This window comes from Trachurus japonicus, chromosome 5 (assembly GCF_045865225.1).
Source record: "Trachurus japonicus isolate A0001 chromosome 5, Traja_1.0".
Taxonomy (NCBI): domain Eukaryota; kingdom Metazoa; phylum Chordata; class Actinopteri; order Carangiformes; family Carangidae; genus Trachurus; species Trachurus japonicus.
In genome coordinates, this window is record NC_140911.1 from 15577589 (window position 1) to 15595440 (window position 17852).

At 38.4% G+C, this 17852-nt stretch overlaps 1 protein-coding gene and 1 pseudogene across 1 annotated transcript; one reads left to right on the plus strand and one right to left on the minus strand.

Annotated features, from left to right (window-relative positions):
• Positions 1-3171: 3171 nt before the first annotated feature.
• Positions 3172-6499, plus strand: LOC146987366 (uncharacterized). The gene is made up of 8 exons (XM_085778024.1): positions 3172-3473; positions 3620-3665; positions 3756-3847; positions 3949-4059; positions 4580-4856; positions 5697-5880; positions 6097-6138; positions 6285-6499. The coding sequence occupies exons 1-7, from the start codon at positions 3172-3174 to the stop codon at positions 6105-6107; spliced, it is 1023 nt and encodes a 340-aa protein (XP_085634150.1). The 3' UTR covers positions 6108-6138; positions 6285-6499.
• Positions 6500-8466: 1967 nt separating this feature from the next.
• The window catches only part of LOC146987367 (G2/M phase-specific E3 ubiquitin-protein ligase-like), an 11907-nt pseudogene continuing 2521 nt past the window's right edge, over positions 8467-17852 (minus strand).

The window sequence follows — 17852 nt, forward strand, 5'->3', positions numbered from 1 at the left end:
TATTATGACAACTACTTTATATGCACAAAGTGTTGAGTTTAATTGATGATGATTTTATAAGCAATGGGGAAAAATATGGAGGTAGATTTGTGTCTTTATTATTCAATCAAAAAAAAGGTTGCTTCAATCAAAAAATATATTTTCAATCAAAAAAACCCGTTTCAATCAAAGAAAAAAAGTGTTTGAATGCAAAAATATATTTGAGACTCAAAAAAATGCATTTGAACACTATTTTTTTTTTGCTTGAAAATGTTTTTTTTGATAGAAGTGAAGGTTTTTTTGTTTGAAGCAACTTTTTTGATTGAAGTATTGTTGTTTTGTGTTTGGGCCATATTATGGGTAGGACATTTGTGTCTTTATAATTCAATCAAAAAAGAAGTTGCTTCAAACAAACAAAAAATATTTTCAATAAAAAAATCACTTCAATCAAAAAATAAACCTTTTCAATCATAGAAAAAATGTTTTTGAATGCAAAAAAATATTTGAGACTCAAAAAATTGCACTTGAACACTTTTTTTTTTGATTGAAAATGTTTTCTTTGATTGAAGTAATCTTTTTTGTGTTTGGACCATGTTATGGGTAGGACATTTGTGTCTTAATTATTCAATCCCAAAAAAGTTGCTTCAATCAAAAAAAAAATATTTTCAATCAAAGAAAAAACTGTTTAAATGCAAAAAAAAAAAATCATTTGAAGTGTTTTTTTTTTTTGATTGAACTTTCTTTTTTTTTGAATGAAGTGAAAAAAGTTTTGAAGTCGTTTTTTTTTTTAATCATTTTGACACAAACGTACCGCAGTGGGCGGGTGCTTCCCCATTGGTCAGACATGTTTGAGTGACAAGTGTCTACACCAACGACGTCTTTCTGACAAGCAAGTCATGGTCGCCACTCGCCAGCGAGCCAGGAAGCAGTGGTGGAGTTGTTGGTAAGTAGATAAAACCGTATTAAAATGATTGGTGTCACGTTATTAGCCTACTCTGTTTGATATTTCGATTAAACATACAGCTTGCTAACTTAGCTCACGTTGACTAATTTGTGTGATGGTGTTAGATATCTGACGCCTCATATTGTCAGGCAGGCTAGCAGGGTGCGCTAACGGCTAATTGAATTGTTTATTTCACTTAAGTAACGTTACAGAGGCTTGCTATGTGCTAGTGCTATATTGTGTTATAATACGTAACGTCATTAGTGGTCAAACAACAGTCCACAGGCCAACTGTTGCCCACAGCGCTGCCTGTTTAGCAGCAACAGGTCATGCAGAGCCTGAGTCTATCTTCTCACACAGCCCACAGGATTACAGCTATTTGACCGTCCCGCTCTCTCTCTCGCTCACGGGTAGTGGTCTCCCCACCATCACACATACAGGCAGTCAAATGCTCGCAGACACAGAGGCAGATGCTGTTATTTTGAGAGCGGGGCTTACATATGCCGTCCCGTACGGAAAATAATGTTGCATACCACCGGTTAACATGAATATATATTCCGTTGCTCGGTGCGCAAACTAGCTGTGTCAGGCATTATTTATAAGTAGCCTAATGTCCCGCACAACTCCACATGGAAAACTGGCAGTTCAATGAAGTGATGCTTATTGTCTGACATAGTGTACAAGTAGTTACTAGCTTAAAGTATTGTGCCAATAATGATCCTTCTGGTAAATTTGGCATTCAGTTGAGACACAAAAGCTCTATAGTTTAATGAAAATCCTTGGAAAAGAAGACAAGATGGTTTGTTTAATTAGTATTCATTTATTTAGATTTCTAATATCATATAGTATTGTCCTGTCAACCCATTACAAGTCTTGCCTTATTCAGTGTTGATTTATTGACATGTTTATGTAAGATGTTTTATTAGAAGGTGTGTGAGTGAAAGTTGTCTGAAGTTGTATTTTTCTATTTTATTGCAATGCTGATTGATAATGTAGGACTCTGGTCCTGGCTTGGCCTAAGTTTTGGTGTCTCTAGGTGCTGTGCTCTGTAGGCATGACACATTCATTTCTTTATGTGATGTGTCTTTATGTCTTTATTTTTTGCATCAAATTATTTGAAGTATTGATAAGCAGTATTGATATCGATACAGGTATTGCTGCACTCTCAATTATAACTGCTCAATAGTGTCGTATGGTTACTTTTATTATACAAGCCATCAATTTTGATGGCTTGTTAGTGTAACCGTTAAGCATAATGGCATTAATGCTATATATAGCGTACACTTAGCCAGATATTTTTTATTTTGTTTTGTTTTTTTTAAAGTAGCTAACTAGCTAAAGCCTTAAGTAGCTGAAATTAAGTTGTCTCGTGTCTCTGTCTGCAGCAACACACACACACACACACACACACACACACACACACACACACACACACACACACACACACACACACACAGACAACGATAGCTACCTACATTAACTGCAACATCTTTCCAGGCAGCAGATGGACTAATTGTTTTTCCTGTTGATCAAATTATGTTTTTTTAGGCCAAGAACTCCACTAAAACTTTTTGGAACAGGATTGCTTAATAAAGGTAAGAATGGATGGGTAGATTTTATTTATGGTTTTGCTCTTTTTATGTGTCTGGTGTATTGTAGGTCATAACCATTTTCACAACAGCCATCTTTTCTCCCTCCCATTTAGAAAGACCAATACTACACATCACCTCTGCTGCTGATTCTCCATTTTGGGGTTGTGCTCCCCATTATCTATTGCAGGTAATGCACTGACTATCTCATACAAGTACACTTATACATGAATTTCAAAATTGCTCCTCTTATAATGCTAAATTTTAATTTGCAGGCATCCGATGGCACAACAGCTCTTACTGAGGTTAAGGGATAGGTTGGTTTCTGTCATCAATAGAGTACCCATTGATTTTGAGTACCTCCTGTTTGTGTGCACTCAAGAGTTGCAGTTTATTCAAGCTGGCACACAATACATGGATATTCCCGCAGAGCTGGCTGATGGTCTGCAACAGTTGACTTTAGTGCTCAGTTCACATCTGTCACAGAATCCTGTTCCTCCACTATTTAATGATGTAGCCACCACTTGTTGGAGTGGGAATGTAGGACGGCCAGAACTACAAATGAGTCGTGACACACTACAGACGTTGCTGGATACCTCTTTACCTCTAGTTCATTTAGTAGAAATGCATGGCATTTCACGGTCAACCCTTTACAGAAGAATGAAGGACCACAACATGTCAGTGAGGGCATGCTATTCTGTAATTTCTGATGAAGAATTAGACCAGAAAGTCAGGGCTATTAAGGCAAGGATGCCGCATGCAGGCTACAGAATGGTCAAAGGAAGTCTCCAAGCAATGGGCCTTCGTCTTCAATGGAAAAGAGTGAGGCTGTCTTTGCAGCGTATAGATGGTGCAGGTATCATTGCCAGGATGATCCAGCTTCGTTGCATTGCTCGACGAAGCTACTCTGTCCCTGCTCCCCTGTCTCTCGTCCATGTTGATACAAATCATAAACTGATAAGGTAAATTAATGTCTTGTCTGGCAGAACTTATTTTACGTTTGTATGACGTTGCTTGTTGACCAATTTACTGTGTTGTATGATGTGGGAGTTCTACATACATGTAATACACAATGAATTATATATTTTTTCAAATGCATTTTTTAAAGGTATAACATCGTCATCTTTGGAGGAATAGATGGATTTTCCAGGAAGGTAGATATTTTATTTTCTATTCATTCACAACATATTTACCCTTATGAACAACTCCAAAACATACATGGTATGCGTCTACCTCTTTCATAGATTTTGTATCTGGACGCAGCAGCTAACAACAAAGCAGCAACTGCTTTTGGCTTCTTCATGGAGGGTGTTCAGAGAAATGGATGGCCCTCAAGGTATATATTCAAATTGCAGGAGAAATAACAGAACGACGTGCTGCTGTACATTATGAAGTTATGTCATATATGGGGGGGAAAAGCATTTGCTTTTCTTTCAGAGTGAGAGCTGATCAAGGGGTGGAAAATGTCGACATAGCCAGGTGCATGTTTACTGTCCGAGGAACAGGCCGTGGAAGCTTTATTGCAGGCAAAAGTGTCCATAACCAGAGGTAATTAAATGAACTTGTCGCATCTACACTTGACATCTGCTTTTTTGATAATCCTTCTCAGAGTGGAGGAGTAAGCAGTGCTCTGCTGCTTAGCAACAATAGACCATTTTTTATAGCAGCTCCTTTGAGAGAACTGAAGGTAAACTTGTATTGTATTAATGTGACTAACAGGAAGCATTAATTACATTATCAATTTGTGTCAATCATGTGTCAGTCTGACCGGATGTTGGTTTACCCTCTTCTGTCAAGATGGCTGCTTTCAACAAGCTCCATGGTATGCTGGTTATAGTTGGCAGTCATCTTTTACATTGAACAGTGGTCACAAACCTTGGCACAGATTTCAGCTTGCTCTCTCCTATACTCTCCATTCCTGATTGAAATTTCCTGGTGTGAACTGGCGGACACACACACACCGGCATAAAAGTGGCTGCACCACTTAAAAGCCATAAATGCCATTTACTTATGAACAGACAGCACCAGTGTTTCTTATTCTAACCATTGTCTGTCTGCCTTTTTTCAGGGTGGAACGCTTATGGAGAGATGTTTGGAATTCTGTAACATCAAAGTACTACAACGCACTACACAGCTTGGAAGAAGAGGGCTTCATTGATCTGTCTAATGCGATCCACCTCTTCTGTGTGCAATATGTGTTCGTACCTCGTCTGCGGTCAGATCTACAGCATTTCACAGACAGTTGGAACAACCACCCGATCCGCACAGAGGCAAACCTTACACCTCAACAGATGTGGAACATTGGAATGCTCCAAGCACCTGTGCCTGAGCCAAATTATGCAGAGGTGGGCATGTAATACTTGATTGGCATGGCAGTTTTTCCCTTAAAGCGGAACTATGCAGGATTTGGGCTGTAATTATTGTGGCTCAGAGTCACTGTGATGGTAGAGCGACCTGTTATGAAGTGAATGGGGTCTAGGCCAATGCGCTCACCCCCCCCACTGGCTGAAAACCGCACTTGCAAGATCAGTCGTCCGTCTCGGTGTTACAAATCTCGTCAATGGATAGAAGTATCGCGAGAAACTGCCTTACGGCAGTACGAGATAAGAACGCATATGACGTCATGCATGTCACGAATCGTGATTGGTTTGAGTTCGGAAAGTCGGAGGAAACCATGGAAACATGAAATGTTTGTACTGAGGAAGTTCAGCTTGTGGCTAACGGGGAGCTAATGCTAACACAGACACACACACCATGGGTCTTTTATAAGATAATGTAATACATCATGACACACACACACACACCTTCGCGTTTTGGAACCTTTATTCATGTGTGTGTATGTCTGTGTCTTTGTGTCTGTGTGTGGCTGTATTAGCGTTAGCTCTGTGCTAGCGTTAGCTCCGTGTTAGCATTAGCTCCGTTAGCTTCGTGTTAGCATTAGCTCGGTGTTAGCAGGGCTTAGCAAACAGCAGTAAACACAAGCACGTGTAGGGGGCGGAGGTGGTGGCGGCGAGTTTTTTTTTTTTTTTTACGACAGTGACATGTGCCTACCAGAACTGTGGGGGAGCTCCGGAGAGGAAAAAAAAGAGAAACCAACGAAGGAGCGAGCTATTTCCGGCCGACTTGCAAAGTTCTGCTTTAAGCACTTTGTCTATTATCATTAATTTGTTTGTTGGGCCATGCAGCTGCAGCACATAGACCATCAGGAGGAGGTATCTGAAGACACTGACCATGGGATTGTTGTTCCTTACATTCCATCCCCCCTGTCTGCAGAGAATCTTGCTCTGCTGCAACATGAAGTGAATCCTAACTCTGACTCCTTATCCTTTGGTCAGGATATATACCTGCGTGCTCTTCAATTTGTAATGAGTGAGTGACGCTCCACACTATTAAGTGCTTAATGATTATAGCAAACATGTTTTGAAACAATACAAATACACAGCTAATCATTTCAATGTTATGATTAAAAAAGGGGCACTAAGAAAATGTCTTTACTTTTTACAAATTCCTAGAAATACATTTTAAACATATTTTTCTAAATGCGTTCCAAAAACCAACCCAACCTTTGTATGTTGAAACCCACAGCCCATGCGTAAATGGACAGACACCACTCAGCTTTGAATGAAGGTAACTAACACATGGTTACTCACATACACCATGAAACGTTACACTACAGGCATTTAAGTATTTTCTGTCAATGTCCAAAATTTAACCTATATATAATAATCTAAAACCTGATTACTATAACATATAAAAACTATTTGTTCTGCTAGACCCCTCCCCCTTTCAACAGCATAAAGAGCAACAGTATAACCCACTGCAGCCCTAACACGCCTGGGGCTGCATGATGGATCACTACACCACCTTACAGATCACCTCCACAAGTTCATCAATGTCCTCTTCTGCCTCCCCGGCTTCCTGTTCCTGTTAAAGAAGTCCTACACCACTTCCTCCACCGACCGAATGAGGTCTTAAAAGTATTTTGAGGTCTATAAAAAGTCTTATAAAAGGTATTGAAATAAACTTTTGCATTCCTGCATATACCCCGTATAATAAGTTTGAAAATACATTTTAAATATGAAATGTTATTGCATGTCTGTTATATTGATTTATACGTGAATTTTTGAAATGTGAAGCAGTTGGAAAACATGTTTTTAAAAATTGTTTATGTTATTGCTAGTAGTTTTATTTTTGTTGTTCATAATAGCACAGTATTTGGAAGTGGTCATTTTTGATCAACAATGAATACGTCCAAGGATCTTTAAACCCTAAAATGATAACTAGTGTTGGTCTTTCATTTCCCACATTGTGATGTTTCCCCAAACCATATTTTATTTGCCATAAATCAGAAAGATAATGTATGGAATGTGTGTTGTGGAGCTCTCAAAGCTGCTGATCCTGCTGCTGCTAGCTGTCCATATGAGAAAAACATTCATAAATTATGATTAAATGATAATTAGAGCATTAAAACATAATCTTCAGGAAATGGTGATTTTGAGGAAAACTTGCAATGATGTAACAGAATATGTTTCATATAAAATGTAAAATTGTTTCATATAAAATTCCCATATAAATATGTAATTATACAGCAGGGGAATAAACGTAAGGTGACAGCACAAACAGCTGGTTTTACTGAACATTTGTTTTATATAAAGATTTTTAATTATCTGTTTTCGGTAAGTAGAATCCATAACAATATGTAGGTCGAAACAAAATCCCTCTCTGATCAGCTGTGTACACATGATGATACAGATCAACCTGACACGTAAGGGGCTCTTCAATTCAGTGGTGCAGTGGTAGCACACGTCTCTCAGCTGGGACATGTGAGTTCAAGTCTCAATCTTTGCATTTTCCTTCTGTCGCTTCCACGTCGATTTGCCGGCGTTTAATCATCTGTTTGAAAAACGACCTAAGAAAAACTTTCATTTCAGCCCCTCTATTGCCTCAAATAGACGACAGGATGAAACCTAACTCCAAGCGACGCTGAAGTTAGGTTCCGATTCGTCAGCTTCCGATTCAACCCGATTTGGTTCGTAATGTACAACATTAATCAGACGTGAGAAAGACATCAAAATGTTTGCTGGGTAATCATATCTGTATGTACACACATCTCTAAACATGAAAAATGCATAAACAGAAGGAGCATCAGACCCTCGCATCCTGACGAGAACCACTTTAATTCAAATTATTTTTATTGCTGGAACAAAATACAGAACATTAATGACCTTACAGTAGATCCTGAATCGTCCTGCCGCCACATAGGAAGATTTGAATAGCCTAATCAATTAAGTTTGCTGCCTGCTTGTTGTGTGTAAAAACGATCGGTGAAAAATACAGTATATTCAATATAACAAGAATATTTAAAATGAACATTATCATATGACAATGAATTACATTATCGGCTCAAATAATAATTATTATTATTCTTATTATTAACAACAATTCTTATTATAGTAACAAAAGACTATAACTTTAACAAGATTTTTAACACCTCTATGGCACTTTCTGGTCTCTTCAGTGGTCAACACCTAATGTCAAATGTCAGACTTATACCCACCCTTCTCTGGGAAACAAGCAGAAATGCAAAGAAATACATCCCTCTTTAAATTTTGCTTTGTATAATTTTGAGCACAGTGTATCAGACACATGAGAGCAATAGCAACTGTCCAAACATTCAGAGCTTTTGAGTGTGTTGCCAATTGAAATTCTGCTGTCATGTTATCAGTTTCTGCTTGTTTCCCAGAGAAGGAGGGGGTGTCAATGCTGGTATAACCATTAATTGTACAGTATATTTCAGAACGTTTCTATATGCAAGACTGATTGCAAGAAAATAACAGAACACCCAGCAGACAACAGGAGACATTTTGCAGGAGTGGTGATTACTAGTAGTCTGAGAAGATCAGGGTTGAACTAAAATTAACTGACTAAACACATCAGGTTTAGTAAAACAAAAAGTTAAACTCTATCAAACCTGGAACCATATCGGATTGCAATTTCAAGGTTGGACTCAAATGCATCACCATCTTTCAGATGTGCTGTGGGGAATGTTATAGTGGTGCTGCATGCACTCACAACAGGGTAGCACACTGTGTGCTTTGGCATGCGTTCAAGACAAGTGTGATCGAACAGGACTGTGATTTTGAAATTCTCCCTTTCTGAGACCAGCATGTGTCTGTGAGCCTGCCCCGTGAGCCACTGCATCACTCGAGGAACCGAGAGCGGTGCTCCATTGTCTTCTTCATCAGGCTGACTGGTGTCCCCATCTTTAGTTAAGCATAGTCAAATGCAAGAAAATGGTGAAAAAGTTTCATATTCAGTTTGATGGATGACATTGACATTGGTGCAGCTCAGTTGATTTGAAAGCAAAACGTGATTTTAGAAAAATTACCAAAAGCGGGGGGGAGTAAGCTGCACTAGTAGAACAAGCATAAATTGCACAGATTGTAGGTCGCTCATGTAGCGTACCCAGACTCCCCACAATGTCTGTGATTTACTTGCATATGACCTTAAACCAGCTGCTGTAGACATGGAGTAGCTCTGCTACCAACATGTAAAAATGTTAATGCCAATACATACCCTCCAGCTCGAGAAGGAAATCTTGAAAGAAGTTCAGTATCTGCGTCTCTGTCCTTTGTTTTACTGAACCTGTCTCGCTCATCACTGGAGCCAGGCTGGAGATGATGTAATGTGAATCAACCTTGAAACATAAAGTACATTGGGCTGGTTAGTTTGGATTGCATCTTAGTTGGTAGAGTTCAAGGCCTTCTTGCAGTTGTTGAAGCATTGGTGTACGCTTCGTGGTGGGCATGTAGCAAAACAGCTCTAACAAAAAGATAGACATTGGACATTAACTTTAGTGCCTATCTTACTGCAGACTTTTTGAAAATATTGCTGAATCCCAGATTTATGTGTCAAACGATTGTACGCAAGGTTTAAGCACAGATTTGTGCGTATGCACTGGCTGTGAATGAGGCCCAATGACTTTAACTTGTCATCTGTAGACCATGGTTGGCTCACTGCACCTTGGTAAAAATCCATGAAACGTTTGGTGAGCTATAGAAAAAACAATGCATACCTTACTATGCTGTCTTTGTGCTCCAAGGTGATGGGGCCCGTATATCCACAGTTAAGAATTTCCTCTGTGTACTGTGTCACGTCAGTTGCATTTTCAATCTGAAAGCATATTTTCCAAACATAACTTCCAGAAAAAAATATTTTTCACACAAGACTTTCATAATGGGAAGGATATGCGCTTGAGATTTCAACACACCATTTCGATTAATGTGGACAACTCTGCATCATGCACATTTTCTTTTGTGATGTCCTTCAGTGTACGGTCACCAGATACTGGTAACACCACTCTTGAAGAAAGCTTGGAGGCGGTCCACCTTGGCCAAGGCTCACTGCAAATATTTCACCAGCAACTCTGGATATAAGAGGGGGAAATAAAAAAGTGATGCTATGACAAAATTATGTATTGACCTCCCTGTTCATTCACACCATTACCATGGATATATTTTTTTTCCTCTATTATCTAAAAACTATGCTAGAGAAAGTTGCTTGTTGAAAATACTTCCATGTGAGTATATTCCTCCAGCAACAAGAGTCAGTTTGCCATTTAGGCCAACATCCTCTGTTTACCCCATGTGGTGAAGGCTGAAGGAATATAATTTAAATATGAAAGTGAATATTTAGGTTAATTGTGACTAATTTATCAATCCATCCCAAAGATCACATTCTTCAGACTAAAACCACCTTGTGAGATCACAGTGACCTTAACCTTTGAACTCCAAAATCTAATTAGTTCAGAGTCCAACTGGACCTTCTGGCCACATATAATCAAATTCTGCCAAGCTGTTTGTCCTGAGATATCCAGTTACAAAGAGTAGGAAGTACTACACAAGTCCTTGCTTGTGTTGTAGGAACTCTCAATGTACGTCGCTTTGGATAAAAGCGTCTGCTAAATGACATCGTAACATTTGTACTAAGCCGGATAAGACAAATACAATGCACGAGGTGAAAATATAAATTCATTCCTATGTACCCAAGTCCCTGTGACATACCAGCATCATGTCAGGGGGGTGCACTTGTACACCAAGGTGCCTCACGTTACAGAATCAGGAGATAAGTTCCTGGCTGGAATGGCCAGGAGCCAATATTTGGAATGGTTACTTACTATGTACCCAAAGTCACAGAGTCAAAGTGTCTTAAGACAAGATATGTAGAGGTGTACCACGAGCAATATCTTTTTAATGTAGTCTATTCCTCTAGCAGTGAGTAGTTGTACACACCATTATAGTATACACCATTGTGTAAATGCAAGTAAATAAGTAATACTGTTGATTAATATGAGAATATGAATAAGAGTAACAAACTTAAAATAGTTTTTGTCCAGGTCAGTGATGGAGTATTTTGGGATCTTCCCCTTCTTCCCCCCTTCAAAGAGGCGCGTCTCTATCCCAGCAACCATCTCTGTGGACATAAACAAACCAGAGAACAGCCTCAGTCACAGGGTTTTATTGTTGATTTGGAAGTATTACACACTTGTGACTGGCTTACTACTTTACCAGACAGGAACTCCTTCCTTAATGCCCCAGTGTCGATGCCAGCTTCTCCTATGAAGGTAATTTTCAGTTTGTTCGCTGGGCCTCCAGTCTTCTGGCGCTGCCAAAGCTTTAGACCTCTCTCCAGCATGTTGTCCCTCGAGACACAAATGTTGAAGGTCTTCCCCGTCTCAACTTTTGAGTCAACCCAACGCAGAACATCTTCTTCACTGTTAAAATAAATTATTACATCTTAAAAATCTAAAGATATTTTGGCAGCAAAATCAAAGTTTCAAGATCCCTTTTCTTTTTTTTACCATGAGATGTCATCTATTGGATCTTGTGTTGGTTCTTGCAGATCATGGGGACTTTCAGGTCCAGCATCTGGGCTCCATACAGGACTACAACTAAGAATGGAAGTTACAATGAATTCCATCTAATCACAGCAAACTAAAAAATGTGATGTTATTATATGCAAAGGACATACACCACTTGTCTGTTTTATTTATTTATTTATTTTTTTACTCTTAAGCACATTGAGTCTGCACCTGTCGCACGAAATGTGCTATATAAATAAATGTGACTTGACTTACCTTGTTCCACAGATACTGGCGTGGAACTCAATGTCCTGGCTTGGGAAGTATTTGTTGCATATCGGGCATTTTGTCTTACTTTGCTAAATGGGAAGATGTATGGACAGGATTAGTTCCAATTTTTATAGCAACCCTCTCAGCATAAATGGTAAATAGTAAATGTTTTGATCATTTATGGTTTCACTCAAATCAGGAGTAATAAAAATATAAAACATTATATTATTATTGCAATAAATATTATTCTGTCCTACATAGAACCATACCTTGTTCGATGGTGGCACATCTAAAGTCGCAGGAACAGAAGAATCAAGCTCCTCATCTTCTTGCTGAAAAATGCAGCCAAACAATGTGTCAGATAACTAGATAACACTCTGGATTGGACAGTTGTCAGTCATTTAACATTTAAACAGGCCAAGAGTTGTTTAATCTAAACAGCAAAATTAATTTTTTTAAACCAGGTTTTCTTATAGTTATGGTTATTTTCACTCAGACTTTTGTGGATGCTTAATCAGACACTCGGCTTTGATATAATATATGTATTTTTAATATTCAAATTCATGTTTCCAGGGGCTTTTTTAATTTATTATGACTACACTTTATTTTCTCATAATGATGTTTCTGTATATCTTATGCCAATAACAGACATAGATGATAACAATTAGAGAAGAAAAAAAACACTAAAAAAAACACCATTTCGATTTTGGGACAGTTTTACATTCACTTCGGGATGGTTGAGACCGTTTTTCAGGAATGTCCAGGGACAGTTTTAAAAAAAGTTAGTCTGGAGGCCTGGTGGCAACATTCACCTTTCACTTGCATTAAGTGGAAAAATGTGACAAGAAAGGCGTCTCACCTCTGAATCACAAAGAGCTGTCCAAGACGTCCCTTCACAATCACCTTGCACATGAAGGGCTAGCATTTGCAATGGCATGACCATTTTGCACTGTGTGCATGTAGCCTTTGGCATGAGACTGAACTCTGGAGCATCCACTGGCAGTGGTGTCAGATCAATCTTCTCTTGGAGAGGAGCAATATATAACATAAAACTTCCCTCCTGCGGAGGCGCTTCTAAGAACAGAGCCAGTGTATCCCTCTGACTCTAAGGCGACAGCGGTCATTCTCCTCCTTCCATGTCCACCTGCAAATTCAAGTTTTATGGGAATTAAAAGTAGTGCCAACCAAGTATATTAACATCAGTGTGCTGAGCATGGCATTCAGCCAGTGTAAGTTGACCCATTCATGGCATACTTGTAAGTGAAAAATAATGACATGAGGAAAAGTTTTATCGACTGTAATGATAATGAAATCGAGGACAAAAAGTTAAAACGTGCACAATCAGGTGTTCTGCATTATAATAATCTACAATGTCATGTTTCAGAAAAATATATTAGATGTTTTTATGTTTAGATACGAGCCTCTATGACATCTCTTCTTGAGTTAAGCTCTAACATTATTCACTAAATTTCCCATATCTCCTTGCGGCAAGTTTGGTTATCACATTATGATCACTGTACACATGGATGTGCCCACTTAAAAAAAAAACAAAAAAACTGTCAAGTCAGTATTTTCGAACAGCTTATTTTGGGAAACTCTGGAAACTCCTTTTGAACTCGGAAAAGCCTTGTGTAGTGCAGGGCTCCACACTATTTAAAGATTCTATTCAAATAGCCTTATGTTAATCTAATGTCTTGTTTAACATACCAGCTGCTTTGTATAGAAGCCATCCTCCTTCAAGACTTGCCATTTTCGGGTAGGTGCTCTCCAGTAAAGTGGACAACTACAGTAATAAAGACAGAACATTTCAGGAAGGTATATCTGTAAAAAATCGATCGTGGAGAAGGCAATGATAGAGGAGGTAGGGGGAGATAAAGAAAGATGCTGCTCCTCACCTCTTCATGGCTTAAGTCTTTAGTGATCGAGAGAGTCCTCTTTCCCAGCCCTGCCTGTAGTAGCTCCAGTTCATCTTGTGTGGTCGGGCTTGTTTCTTGCTTTGTCACTCAATAAGAAAAAAGCCATGTCAAATCCTTTCCATGGTTTATGTTTCTTGTCTCTGTGTTTGTCTGCAGATTTTCTTTTGAAAAATCCAGGGAATGATCTGCAAAAAAGTAAAAAAAATGTGAGACCCTTGTTTGTAAAATAGATTTGTAATATTTTACAAAAAGGGGTCAGTAAAAAATGAAATTTGCATGGGATGGCTGTGTATGTGGAATAACATTTCACAAATCCCCTACAACCTGCATGTCATGACTCGGTCCATGTTATAGTTCTGTTTCCTGTGTCATCTTGTTGTATTGACTTCTCCTCTCGTTTCAGATTCCCCTTCCCTCCTCGTGTGGTTTCGTCCTCCTCCTTGATTGTCTGTCCCCACCCTCAATACTTTCACCTGTTCTGTGTGTGTGTATATATAGTCCCTGTGTTTCCCCTGTCCGTTGCCAGTTCGTCTTTTTGTCCCCGTGCGTTACTTCATAGCCTTTATTGCTCTGTAGTATTTTCTAGTTCCTTGGTATTGACCCCTGCCTGTGTTCTGGTTGACCTCGCCTTTGCCTGATCCCTGTCTGGTTTGTTTGCCCCCGCTGATGGATTACTTGTGTACCGAACCTGTTTTTCCAGTAAAGACTGTTACCCTGCCTAACGCTGTGTTTGAGTCGTGCATTTGAGTCAAGACTATTGTTGCTACACCCTCAGCTCTGATACCGCATGGCTGACTTGAAAAATAAATGCACTACTGCTGGCTGGCTACACTACCTGGACATCTCGTTTTGTACAGTTGAAGGAGTAGGCATGTCCTGACTCCTCTGCCTGGGTTCTTCTATGGTGCGATTAAGCACTGACAGAAAAGTCTGCGCAGCGGCAGTGGCTGCCTGCTTGTCATACTGGGATGAGAGATTAGATCCTAAGTTAACCACTGTTATCAACAATAACACCATCAATCACTTTAGATGAAGCAGGTAGAGTCTAAAAAGACTAATAATTTTTTTTTTTTTTTTAAAAAGATTAAAAAGTGTGAATCCAGTCAACAGCAAGTGGAGTGTAACCTGAATATGTGATAATCGCCTTGCCATGAAGACATGCACAAGAGGTGATGTGTAGTATTGGTCTTTCTAAATGGGAGGGAGAAAAGATGGCTGTTGTGAAAATGGTTATGACCTACAATACACCAGACACATAAAAAGAGCAAAACCATAAATAAAATCTACCCATCCATTCTTACCTTTATTAAGCAATCCTGTTCCAAAAAGTTTTAGTGGAGTTCTTGGCCTAAAAAAACATAATTTGATCAACAGGAAAAACAATTAGTCCATCTGCTGCCTGGAAAGATGTTGCAGTTAATGTAGGTAGCTATCGTTGTCTGTGTGTGTGTGTGTGTGTGTGTGTGTGTGTGTGTTGCTGCAGACAGAGACACGAGACAACTTAATTTCAGCTACTTAAGGCTTTAGCTAGTTAGCTACTTTAAAAAAAAACAAAACAAAATAAAAAATATCTGGCTAAGTGTACGCTATATATAGCATTAATGCCATTATGCTTAACGGTTACACTAACAAGCCATCAAAATTGATGGCTTGTATAATAAAAGTAACCATACGACACTATTGAGCAGTTATAATTGAGAGTGCAGCAATACCTGTATCGATATCAATACTGCTTATCAATACTTCAAATAATTTGATGCAAAAAATAAAGTATCACATAAAGAAATTAATGTGTCATGCCTACAGAGCACAGCACCTAGAGACACCAAAACTTAGGCCAAGCCAGGACCAGAGTCCTACATTATCAATCAGCATTGCAATAAAATAGAAAAATACAACTTCAGACAACTTTCACTCACACACCTTCTAATAAAACATCTTAAATAAAACATGTCAATAAATCAACACTGAATAAGGCAAGACTTGTAATGGGTTGACAGGACAATACTATATGATATTAGAAATCTAAATAAATGAATACTAATTAAACAAACCATCTTGTCTTCTTTTCCAAGGATTTTCATTAAAACTAAGAGCTTTTGTGTCCTCAAATGAATGCCAAATTTACCAGAAGGATCATTATTGGCACAATACTTTAAGCTAGTAACTACTTGTACACTATGTCAGACAATAAGCATCACTTCATTGAACTGCCAGTTTTCCATGTGGAGTTGTGCGGGACATTAGGCTACTTATAAATAATGCCTGACACAGCTAGTTTGCGCACCGAGCAACGGAATATATATTCATGTTACCGGTGGTATGCAACATTATTTTCCGTACGGGACGGCATATGTTAAGCCCCGCTCTCAAAATAACAGCATCTGCCTCTGTGTCTGCGAGCATTTGACTGCCTGTATGTGTGATGGTGGGGAGACCACTACCCGTGAGCGAGAGAGAGAGCGGGACGGTCAAATAGCTGTAATCCTGTGGGCTGTGTGAGAAGATAGACTCAGGCTCTGCAAGACCTGTTGCTGCTAAACAGGCAGCGCTGTGGGCAACAGTTGGCCTGTGGGACTGTTGTTTGACCACTAATGACGTTACGTATTATAACACAATATAGCACTAGCACATAGCAAGCCTCTGTAACGTTACTTAAGTGAAATAAACAATTCAATTAGCCGTTAGCGCACCCTGCTAGCCCTGCCTGACAATATGAGGCGTCAGATATCTCACACCATCACACAAATTAGTCAACGTGAGCTAAGTTAGCAAGCTGTATGTTTAATCGAAATATCAAACAGAGTAGGCTAATAAAGTGACACCAATCATTTTAATACGGTTTTATCTACTTACCAACAACTCCACCACTGCTTCCTGGCTCGCTGGCGAGTGGCGACCATGACTTGCTTGTCAGAAAGACGTCGTTGGTGTAGACACTTGTCACTCAAACATGTCTGACCAATGGGAAGCACCCGCCCACTGCGGTACGTTTGTGTCAAAATGATTCAAAAAAAAAACGACTTCAAAACTTTTTTCACTTCATTCAAAAAAAAAGAAAGTTCAATCAAAAAAAAAAAAAACACTTCAAATGATTTTTTTTTTTTTTTGCATTTAAACAGTTTTTTCTTTGATTGAAAATATTTTTTTTTGATTTGAAAATGTTTTTTTTTTGATTGAAGCAACTTTTTTGGGATTGAATAATTAAGACACAAATGTCCTACCCATAACATGGTCCAAACACAAAAAAGATCACTTCAATCAAAAAAAAAACATTTTCAATCAAAAAAAAAGTGTTCAAGTGCAATTTTTTGAGTCTCAAATATTTTTTTGCATTCAAAAACATTTTTTCTATGATTGAAAAGGTTTATTTTTTGATTGAAGTGATTTTTTTATTGAAAATATTTTTTGTTTGTTTGAAGCAACTTCTTTTTTGATTGAATTATAAAGACACAAATGTCCTACCCATAATATGGCCCAAACACAAAACAACAATACTTCAATCAAAAAAGTTGCTTCAAACAAAAAAACCTTCACTTCTATCAAAAAAAACATTTTCAAGCAAAAAAAAATAGTGTTCAAATGCATTTTTTTGAGTCACAAATATATTATTGCATTCAAACACTATTTTTTTTTGCTTGAAACGGGTTTTTTTGATTGAAAATATATTTTTTGATTGAAGCAACCTTTTTTTTGATTGAATAATAAAGACACAAATCTACCTCCATAGAAAAACAGCACAGTGGAAGTCGAAGACCAAGAGTATTATCTGAACTGCGTTATTTCAACTTTTTTGGAGAATATGTCAGACTTCAGACAATTTTCTACACTGAATTTCATTTTTAACAGAATCATTGTTTTCAGACTCTTTCTTTTGCCATTTTTCAAGCTTCTGTCAGTGAAACTAAGCACTTTCATATATTTCATTTAAAAGTCCTTGCATTTAAATTTGAAGAAAATGTTTCATGACTTAGCAGTAAATCCTCAACTTTTTTGCCTGGTGTTCTCAATGTAATTTAAGATTTGTCAGGATAAAAACTGATGTAGCCTACAAGAAGAACATATACTGTTTACTTCCATCTAACTGGCAGGGCTTAAGTTGTGATCACATGGATTGCAACTCCTCGGCATCAGGAATCAAAGTGGAGTCATTAGTGATTCCCAAACTGAGTTACTTGTACCCCCAGTGGTACGCAAAATCACAAAGGAGGCACAAGCAAAAAAAGTTATTTGTAGTATATGTTTTCGACCCGAACCCAGCATGTCCAGTCGGGCCAGCAATCTTGGATTACAGA